This window comes from Meleagris gallopavo, chromosome Z (assembly GCF_000146605.3).
Source record: "Meleagris gallopavo isolate NT-WF06-2002-E0010 breed Aviagen turkey brand Nicholas breeding stock chromosome Z, Turkey_5.1, whole genome shotgun sequence".
NCBI classification, from domain to species: Eukaryota; Metazoa; Chordata; class Aves; order Galliformes; family Phasianidae; genus Meleagris; species Meleagris gallopavo.
In genome coordinates, this window is record NC_015041.2 from 29,894,073 (window position 1) to 29,905,383 (window position 11,311).

The 11,311-nt window shown below is 35.4% G+C and overlaps 1 protein-coding gene across 2 annotated transcripts in view; it reads left to right on the top strand.

Annotated features, from left to right (window-relative positions):
• Nucleotides 1–9,851: 9,851 nt before the first annotated feature.
• The window catches only part of LOC104915035 (centlein-like), a 449,820-nt gene continuing 448,360 nt past the window's right edge, over nt 9,852–11,311 (top strand). For both annotated transcript variants that reach the window (XM_019610484.2, XM_019610485.2), the window contains exon 1: nt 9,852–9,898. In XM_019610484.2, the coding sequence (XP_019466029.1) occupies nt 9,877–9,898 (22 nt within the window). In that variant the 5' untranslated portion in view covers nt 9,852–9,876. The remainder of the gene's footprint in view (nt 9,899–11,311) is intronic.

Here is an 11,311-nt window from a genome sequence, read left to right on the forward strand (position 1 = left end):
TTTTTTTCCTGTTTGATTTTCTTCTTAATTTAGCCTTCCTGTCTTTAACATACTTCCATTTCTCTGGAGGAGAGCTACCTTTTGGACAGTGAGGAAGGCTTTTCTAACTGCAGCAGCTTCTGGACCAGTCCCTGATATCTGTCCACACCAGCAATGGTGTGCATTAGGAGATTGTGCTTGGTTTCTGCTTATTTCTCTGAAGAGTCATCCCACTGCAGTTTTACAACTTGTAATCTTTGAGAAGGAGTCTGTTTCCTCAGTGGGTTATTCCTTCTTGCATATTCTCCTGTATTAGAAATGAGATTCTCTGCTTGGTTTTATTTTCCAGATAAAGTTCCCTGGGACGAACAGAAAGAAGTCTTTCTGTTTATTTGGATGTTTATTTTAGACTACCGTGAGCCTGCTCTTTTAATTCCTTTTATCTGTATGCAGGGGAGTGCAGGAATCTCCTTCTGGCCTTACCTGTGAATGCTGAAGCTGCTGATGAACAGTGGCTAACTTAAGGAATGTGCATTCCTCTTGAGGCAGTGGTTTGGTAGAGGACTAACTCTGGCAGTGGCTTAGCCTAGGGTCAGCAACTCTCAAAGGAAGGAGCCACATAAACTGATAAGTGCAGGCAGAAAGTTTATGCTATAGTTCAGTCTATCTTTCTAAATTTCCTTTAATGCCTTGAATCACAAGTGCGCATGTATTATGTGTGCATTCAGTCTGGAGCTGTGTGAGGGCTCCTGATGGTATCTTTAGAACCGCTGACGATTAAAAATGATGAGTACTAGGAAATTTTGTTCTAGCAAGAAGGTATATTTTGCAAAAGCCTTGCTTATATGCAGATGGTATGAGTATTTCGCCTATTCCAGTAACTTGATAAGTAAGCAACTGTTTTAGATAATTTCTTGCTGATGCATAGCTATAATCTGAAAGAAATCAGAAGTAATTCCTTTGGTAAAACTGCTCCTCTAGAATACTTTTTATTATGCTTCCTCTTTCTAAACTCCAAATAGGTGTGTTTTTGAGTATTATTAAAATAACTTTATAAAGAAGGAGTAACCAAAAGGATTACACTGAAATAAAATAGAATTCTGAATATTGTACAGTATGGGAAGAGATGATGCTATAATCCAGGTCAAGGTCATAATTTTAGAAATGTATGAAACACCAACATAAAGTATTAGCTAGATAGATTTGAACTCCCTCAGTTTCTTGCTGATCCTTGATTTAGTATCGCCAAGTGTGGCTGTGGCACAATCATAATTGGAAGATTATAAATAAAGAATCGGTATATAAAACAGGATGCTGCTTCCTGCTCCTCTTGGTGCTTTTTGTATGGATAAGATATGAAGGAGAAGAATGACTTTCATCAAGTTATTAATAATAAACAAAACACATTGAGGTTGTTCTCAGGATGTTACAAATGCATCAATATTATTTCACAGAGTATAAACAAAGGCATGCTGCTTCATTCTGCTATGTTAGAAAATACTGGCAGACTTCTCGGAAGAGCCAGCAGATTCTTGCTGTGTTCAGGTGCTGATTCCTGCTAATTCAAGGACTTGTAGACTTCTTAGCTAGGAAGAAATTCAAAGTTGTACCCTGACCATATAGTTTGGAACACCTGAGATTATTGCTTTTCAGCATCTCAACTGTTTCTTGTCAACCTGTAAATCTAAGAAGTATTTTGGAGTAGCTTGTATTGTGGAAGGTTGCTTTGAGATTTTGACTTGTTTTGAAATCAGATGAAAAAATATTTATCGCTGAGCAGAAGGCTAAAGTCCATGAGATGATTCCAGGGCTGCTTAAGGATAAAAATCAGTACTGCGTATTTTAGGCTTCGTATTGCTTTAAGTCACTTATTTTCCATCTAATGTGGTATCATTTGAACTTGGGAAAGCTGCTGGAAAGCACAATGAGTATAAATAAAAGCAACTTATTTTTCAGGAAGGAGTCAAATTCGGGTTTGTTTATTTATTTATTTATTTTGTTCCATAGGTTTTATTATTCTTACAAGCACATTGCAAATCTAGTCTGGTTTTTTTCCTCCATCTTTAAGAATTGGGCTAGAAAGGAAAACCCTGTCTGGGAGCTGAATAAGTTTTTTTCAGTTTGCATAGTAATGACTCATTGTATTTATTCTTAAAATTAGAAATAACAGTTTTATAATCCACTAATAGCTATGTAGTATTAATTATCAGCAAAGTTGGTAGGGATTTGCTTTTAAGTTTCCACAGTAAATTTTTCAGTTACAGTTTAAGTAGTGTTCCAGAAACGTATATGAACTAAGCTAGTCTCTATTCCAGAAACTATTTATGATAAGAGTTTCCCTGTGCTATCAGAAAAATAATTGTTTGCTATCTTTTGAAAAATTCTTATCTTTTCAGAAAAAATAAATAAATAAATATATAAAGAGCAATCCATACTGATTTAAGTGAACGTATTTAAATACTGCCTATAGATACAGGCGAAGTGACAACTAGAGTTTCAGCACTGTAAGCTTTTAATAGTGGCTGTGATATTATTATTGCAGATATGAATTTAGACTTCGAGTGTGATGAATCTTTATAAAGTGTAATTGAGTCATTGCTTATTTTCTTTTCATCCAGATTGCTGATAGACATTCCTTGTAGTGAATCTTCTTGGCCTAAGGTTTTTCGTGTAACTGGAGATGTTTTATGCAAAATTTCAGAGACAATTCTTACTCATTTTTTGTTGCTTTTAAAATGCATCAAAATTTAGTTAGCTTTTCTTTCTATTTCTAGTTTTTATCAATCAATTTATTAATGCTGAAGTGCTTAGTTACGGAATTCTGCAGTTTGAATGCCCTATAAGGTTTCAGTTTGTGTATCAATATAAAACATTGCATAACCTGTTGGAGAGCTTCACAGTATTTGATGAACAGTTGCACAAAGGTTGTATCTCCCTATTGTTTAAAATTATATCCTTGAAACTTCTCTTGTTAAAGCTAAAGTAGATAAAGAATGAAAAGATAGCAGTCTCTGTGTGACAGAGACTTTGAAATGGAATAGTAGCCTTTGACTTCGTAAACAGAAAGGGTCCTAAGCTCTGAATATAGCAGGAATTATACTAACGCAAGTTTGTTTGTTTTTCTTCTTGACCTACATATTTCCACTGTATTCAAATCCCATCATTCTTTCTTGAAGTGTAATTCAAGGGTTCATCTTCTTTGAGTCAACAGAATAAAATAAAATAAAAATAAAAGCTTTTTTTTTCCTATTATAATTATCACAGTCTTTCCTTTAAAGCTGTATGTAAATTGCTGTATGTATTTGATTCAGAATCTTAATCATTTCTATTCTGAGTCAGATTTTTCTACTGACTTTTTTTTTTTTAATTTTTATTTTTTTATAAAATCACCAGGTTGCTCACAATCCCATCCAGCCTGGCCTTGAATGCTTCCAGGAAGGGAGCATCCGCAACCTCTCTAGGCAACCTGTTCCAGCGTCTTCTTAATACCTAGTTTTAATATACTTTGTTCCAGTTTAAAGCCGTTTTCCCTCATCCTGTCATTTATGATCTTATAAAAAGTCCCTCCTCAGTTTTTTGTAGCCCCCTTCAGGCACTAGAAGCTGATATGAGGTCCTCCTGCAGCCTTCTCCTCTCCAGGCTGAGGCTCCCCTGGACCATCAGCCTGTCCTTGTAGCAGAGGTGCTCCAGCCCCCTTAATCATTTTTGTGACCCTCCTCTGGACCTGCTTGGATGTCTTTCTTGTGTTGGGGGCTCCAAAACTGGGTGCAGTACTCCAGGTGGAGTCTCATGAGAACAGAGTAGATGGGCAGAATCAGGTCCCTCCACCTCAATCATAGAATCATAGAATGGACTGGGTTGAAAAGGACCACAGTTTCAACCCCCCTGCTATGTGCAGGGTCGCCAACCACCAGACCAGGCTGCCCTTGAATGCCTCCAGGGATGGGGCATCCACAACTCCTTGGGCAACCTGTTCCAGTGTGTCATCATCCTCTGTGTGAAAAACTTGCTCCTAATATCTAACCTAAACCTCCCCTGTCTCAATTTTAAAACCATTCCCTCATATTCTATCACTATCCACCCTAGTAAACAGGCATTTCTCCCTCCTGTTTATATGCTCCTTTCAAGTACTGAGAGGCCACCATGAGGTCTAATGATCACCTGCTGGTCACACTTCTCTTGATGCAACACAGAATATGATTGGCCTTCTGAGCCTTATCTGGCTTGTCAGCTTGCAGAATTTCATAGTTTTTCCTTGTTCTGTTCTTATTTAATTTTTACTTCAGTTGACGTTGTGTATATTTTGTTTAGGTGCATTCTGTAGAAATACCGTATTCCTTCTTCTGTTCAGGGTACTATAAATTCAGTCCTCTTTCTGGATCTTCCTTGAGCAAATGGAACTTAGAATCTGTTAGAAAGTTGTGTTTTTTAACTGTACACCACACAGATATAATAGTGAATAATATGAAATAATAATAATTGAAAACAGTACACACATTGAAATATAACTATAGAATGTACAATTTTAATTTTTAAATGCAAAAAAGGGAAAATTCGTTTAATACAACTCGTATCAATTCATATGCTGTATTTCTTTATTTGCTTTAGCACACACAATTAGTATGAAGAAGAGAACTAGAAAGTCTCCTATTTTTCTAGTGAATTTTTTCATTAGGAGACTTATGAAGGAATAAACTGGAATTGATTTGTAGGTTCTATATTATTGCTGATAAAGCATGCAGTTGGCTGTTTCCATATTTTTGTAAATCTGTTTTTTCCTGGAGTTGCTAAATGCACTCACTCATAGTTCAGTTTCTCTACTGACAGAATATACACTACAGTATTTATGCCATCAAGTATTATAATCTGAAACAGGAAAGATAATAAACCTAATTCACAAAGTAGAATTTATTTTTTTAGACACTGCTTTCCAGGAAAAAAATAACTTGATACCATCCAAAAATTTCAAAATATGCTATTTTTTTAATAAAGTTTAGCTTGTAGTAAGATATCATTGCAAAATTGGAAGAATGTTGATCAATCCTAAAAAAAATTGCTAGAAGAGCTGTTCTGTGGGGATTAATATAAGACATCTAAAATATACGTAATCTTTATAATTACCTACTTCTAACTCCTAGCGTTTCTACTATCAAAAGACATAGGAGATGTACTAATAATATGCAAAGACTTCATTTCAATATCTGTGCCTCAAGACTGCAATCAAGTGCAAACACTGTACAGAGATATTACCTTTGTTCTGTAGAAATATCTTCAGAGATTCCATCTCTTAGCTTCAGCTTCTGTCTTGGAGCTTTTCAGATAACATAAACATGATGCCTTTCCTCAATAGTCAATCTAAATATTTGTTATAATACAAGTATGGATGCGTTTTGTTTTTTTTTTTTTAACAAGTTCTAGCTAGAATAGCATGTCACATTCAAGTGTATAAGAGCATACTCTACTCCTCAGCTGGGAACAAACAGCAATGAAGGGCTATGTGCTTCTGTATCTGGTTCTTCACATTGCATTTTTTGCTCCGTTTTTTTGCATTGAAATATAGAAGCACTTATGGTAATAATAATATAGTCATGTTAAAAAACACAATTATTTTTTATTTCTCTTTCATATTCTGCTTTTCTAAAATGCGTGTAATATGACTCTAGACAGATAATTATTTAATTTTCTGTGTTAGTACTGTATTTGCCTTAAAAGTTTTGGAGGAAAAAAGGCTTGAAGGTTGCCATGTCATGTTTACTTTTAAGAAAGAAAAGATTGAGTGAAAAGCAGTATAGTATATTTTCTCAGACAACTTAAATACTTATAAATTTGTCAACTTTGTTGCCCTGAGTTTCTACATTATAGACTTAAAAAGTTTATGAACAAAAGATTGTAACAGTTCAGAGATTAGAAAAAAACAAACTGACAAACCAATTCACTAACTGCTAGCAATAAGATAGAATGAGAGTAATTAGTTCAAAAGGTGGAACTATACCTACATAAATTTACCTAGATTTTAAAAAAAAGTAAGTTCATGATATGAGCAGCAGTTTTTGTCCACCAGCAGGAGACAGTTTATCCAGTTAGCTTTAGCAAAAAAAAGTATGGCTACCGACTCAGAAGGCATTTTCTGTTATGTGCTGCTGTGAAGAACATAAATCTGGTAAAAGAGAACATCCTGTTTCTAAGAAGGAATATATTCTGTTAGAGGGGCCTGTGAAGTAATGAGACCTGTGATCTATTTTTTGCCCCCATGTCCGTTTGGACCAAGAGTATTTCTGTAGTAAATGGATTCTTGTGACAGAAGGAAGCTGGTGGTGGCAATGAGAGGTCACAAAAGATAAGGAAATCTCTTCTAAAATGTTATTAATACCACTAGTTGACTGGCATACAAAGCAGTGTAATGGGAAAATTATATACAGATACTTCTGTGCTATTGCTAGATGCCAAAAAAATAAGATGTGGAACTAGACTACTTCACGTCAGATTGAAATTCTGACATCATAACATTGAGACCTGGAGGAACAAAGGTGTCCTCTGGAATAAAGTGTTGCCCAGACGCTACCATTGCAGCAGTGGGAGAGTAGGAGTACGTGGTCAGAGAGTGGTACGGTATAAAAAGGATTTTTTAGTGTAGCACTGTGCAACTATTACAGGAAAATGGCAGCACTGTGTAATGTTTTTGGATAGAAGGCCTATACTCTGGTAATAAATAAGATATACTAAGAAGATGTCACAAAGGCTACTCAACTTATGTTCAGCTCATTGTGCTGGAGGACCCCACTTTTTCTGCAAAGCTGCTTTACAGCCAGTTGGCTTCTAGGCTGCCCTGATGCATAGAGTTGTTCTGGCAGGTCTTTGGTTTTTGTGAACTCATGTCATCAGCCTGTTTTCTCTGCCTATTGCCATCTTCCTGAGCAGCAGACCAGTCCTCCGTTGTATCAGTTGCTGCCTTCAGTTTTATACTGTCTGTGTACTTGCCAATTGGCACCCTTACCTGTATTTCAGTTGTTAATAAAAATATTTAGAAGCTCTGGTGTGGATTCACGAAGTTGTTGTCTTTAATCGCTGGCTGTCGCTTAGACTTCACAACAAGGATCATCACCCTTTGAGCCTGGCAGTTTTCCAGCCACCTCATGTACTTTGCACCACCAGATCTCAGCTGTTTGGCAGTAAGGAGATGGGAGACTGCCTCAAAGGCCTGGCCAATCTGGAGCATGTTGCCTGCTGCCATCATATTCTCATGGGCAGTGAAAAAAATACTGAATTAAAAGCCCAACTAGAATATGTACTGCAACTTCAGACATTAAATAAAATTAAAAAAAAAAAAAAAAAGCAGTCTTAAGAACATATGTGACCTTTAAGATAAGAAGCCAGCATTTAAAGCTTAAACTTACTTTGGTGAGAGCAGGAAGGCCAATAAACAGTGGCTGTTCAAATGCAGTCGGGAAGATGAGAAGGCTGAAAAAGCTAATTGAAGAATAATTTTTAAAGGATGCTTAAGCTGTGCTAGTATAATTTTCCTTAAATGATGTGAAAAATAAGCCAGTTAGGAAGCTTGTAGATTTGCTTAATGGTAACTGTTAAAGGATAGACTGATATTACAAGGCTATTAAAGAACAGCTCAGTGAATCTTTGCAGCCTTCCCTGCTGAAGATGTCAACCATTCCAGTGTTCCTCACAGCAGATAGATCAGATGCGTTAGATTTTTTTGAAGTAACTATACGGCAATAATGAAGCCAAGCAAGTAAAACAGTTGCTAATATTTTGATGTTAATATCTTCACACCCAAGCTAAAGTATGAAATTATTGAACTGTAACCTCGTTGTAAACAGCTACTGTGATAGTGGACTGGCAGGTTGCCACTGTTAACTCCCATCTGCAAAAAGGGCTCCAGAGGGAGCTCCAGACCAGTAAGCCTGGCTGCTTCCATGTATTGGAATATGGCAGTATTGTCTTTACAAAAAAAAAGGGTGAGAGGGAGAAGGAGAGGGAGAGAGATCAGTGAACACAGAAACAGGTAAACTCAGGGTTTTTTTTTTTTTTTTTGGAAGTACTCAGTGTGGCTTCCTTAAAGGGAAATACTGCTTCATTAACCTGCTGGAATTGCAGACTAGTTCCAGTAACCGTGTAGGTAAAATCTAACCTGTATTTTCAAAATGCCTTTGACAGATCTTTTTCAAGGCTCCACGTGAAAGGTTATAAATAAATCCCGTTTCTGTGGGATTGGAGGAAGGAGATCCTTTTAGCAACGGAATAAATTACAGGAATGGAAACAAGGGAGGTGTTGAAGTTTCCACTTCAAGGGTGGAAAAACAGGGCTGCAGAAACAGGCTTGTGCACTTTCTTGAAGTAACATCTGCTTTTGCTTCTTCTGTAGATAAAGATTTCGTACAGAATGGATCCAGCACTGGTACGATTTGCTTGGGCATTTCTCAAATTTATTCAAGACTTCAGTTGACTTGGATCCTGTATGACACATTGTAACTTCTTGTCTAGGCTAGCTGAAGTATTTCTAGTCTAGATAGACCCTAACTTCAGTTGAAGTATATTTCACAGAAAAATTAGTTTATTTGCAAGTGATAGAAGAAACCTACTCCTTTACTTATTATTTTTTTTTTGCTTTTACGTCTTCCATGACTTTAAAAGTTTTTGTGTTTATTAATTCTTTATAAAAATCTTCTACTTGCCACTTGACTAGCATGTAGAAGGGATGCATGGATATGTCTGTTTATGTGTGTATAAATGTGTTTATTCAAATGTGTTTTTGAAGATGAAAACTAACGTGCTTGGAAGGTAGAGCTACAGGCAGTGAGGATTCTAAGATAACCTTAATTCAGTCCCTTGCATTCATATAATTTTGAATATAGTATTTAAGCACACAGTTAGTGATTTTTTTTTTTTCTCAAGGGAACTTGCTATTCAGTACAGGAAGTGAGCATGATATGAGGAACAGCTAGTTTAGTGGTAAAGGCCATTGTAATATGTGTAATAGAAGTTAATGATGACTGAGGCATGGAGAAAGAAAGAAGAGCAAAGAAAGTCAACCCATGAAGCTGGGTGGTCCTGAAAGTAGCTGGAGTTGTGCACAAAGCAAGTTACCTTAGCTTTCATATGTTTCTTGTTTTCTTTGTACTCCATGTGAGACTATGGGGTATGAATTGCAGCTGAGAGATGTGCTAAACATACAGAGTGCTTCAAAAAAACTGTGCATAACCCTTTCCTTAAGTTAGCAGATATTTTGTCCTGATTTTCTGTTGTCTCATCTCAGAGGATTTTGTAAAGAAAATAAATCTCTTGTGAAGCGTTTAGGTGCTGCTATTGTTAGTACACCAGAGTAGGCTGCTAGGGGATTGGCAGTCCAGCCTTCAGAGCAAAACTGGAATAATGATGACTGCTTTCTCTCATTGTATATGTGTTGTATCCTGACCTAAAATAGACGGAATCTTATTGTTGAAATAGCCTGCAATTATAAAATTAGAGATTGTATCAGAAAACACATGTATAAATGAGCCAAAAGGAAGTAATACCATTAATTTAGCATTTCTCAATTTTACTTTGAAACTTTAGCTTTGTAACTTTAGCACTGTTATCATTTCATTACTTAAAAAGGACTAACTGAAACTTGGTGTATGTTACCACCAGAATTTTATCTGAATTTTATAAATTTATTTCTCTAAATTTTAATCTGCTCTTGTACCAATGACTCTTTATTTGGAATCTGCTCTTAATAAATTATTAAACGAATTTCTGAGGACTGTCAACTTATTCTGACAATATATTGATATGATTAATTTTGATTAATAGCAAACGTTTATGGTTGATTTATGGTTCTTACTTTTTTTTTTCTTTTTTAATTTACTCTTTTGAAGACTGAATCTTGAAGAGGAATTAGATCAGATGAAAGTACACCAGTCTGTGGGTAAGTTTGCAGTACAGCAGTTCAACTATGTTTAAAACAGGAGAGAAGTATTGTGTTTTAAGTGTGTTCACATGCTAAGAGAAATACTAATTTTAAAATTATTTTATCTCCAAATGGTAATTTATTCTTGAACATATATTTTGTAAGCACAAGGCCACACATTTTGTTTCAAAGCATTTTTCTCCTCAAGTTCTCTGCATGTCTGTGAAATCAATGACAATTTTTATTGTCAAAAAAGTTGAAATTTTTATATGTAAAATCTACATAAGAAATTTATATTTTCCGTTTAAAATATATTTATATTTGTATAATATTAAAACATGCTTATGCATTTGTGAAGCTTTTTCCAGAATCCGAAATGCTTTTGAAGTTCTGAAATACAGTAATACAGAAATTTCATGCTCATTCAGACTTCTTTTTATAATAGCTATCTCTCAAAGCTTGTGGATTCAAAAGGAAATCAAAATGTTGGATCTCTTGTAAGAGTTCATCATGGATACCTTCTTTTATATCTTCGCAGTCTGTACAATAGTTGATGGTTCTGTGAAGATAGGTAATATATTATCATTTCCTCTATCACTCTGATTCTATAAGTCATTTGCTGTTCTCGAACAGCCTGAGAGAAGTAATCCACAGTGCATAGTTACAGTCCATCTGGTTGCCAAATCTGTAGGGAAGTCCTTGTGTGCAATATTCTGCAAAAGCAGTAGAAGTATTCTGCTAAAGAACCATGTTTTGGCAACAAAGCCTTATCATTCTGTATCTCATTTTTCTGCTGTTTGTCTGTTTCATTTCCTACGGTAATGTTGACCACTTGAGTGAAAAACTAAATATTTTTTTCCTTTAGTTTGCTTTATGATTTACAAAAAAATAATGGAAATCTCCATCTGCTGAAGTTGGAACATCATTGTTTCCTTTTGTGTTACTTCTTATGTTTTACTGTCACAGTCACATACAAAGCTGAAGAAAACTAGCTAAGGTTTAAAATACCAACTTTTAAAAGCACTACTTTGTTTTTGCCAATGTAGTCATTCTTTGCATAGAGAGAAGTGGAAAGGCAACCAGCAGTGAAAAAAAGTCAAGGGCCTGCTGAACACTAACCATGTGTTTTCAATAAAACAATCAGATCCATGACACTGCCAGCTCTTTACATGTTTGATACTGTAACAGCTAGTCTTTTTTTTCCCCATTTTTCATTGATATTTTAAATAAAAATATATTCTTTTTATAAATGGACTAGTTCTGGCTTGGTACTGGTACAATTGTTGTTTTACTAGAACTGAGAAAAACTGTTCAGTTCCTAGTGAATTACTTTACAAAAATTTTAGATAGGTCTTCCAGCATGTGTTGTGATAGGTATTATTTAGATGAACGGGGTTGTTTTTTTTTGGAGTTTTTTTTCTTTTTTTTTTT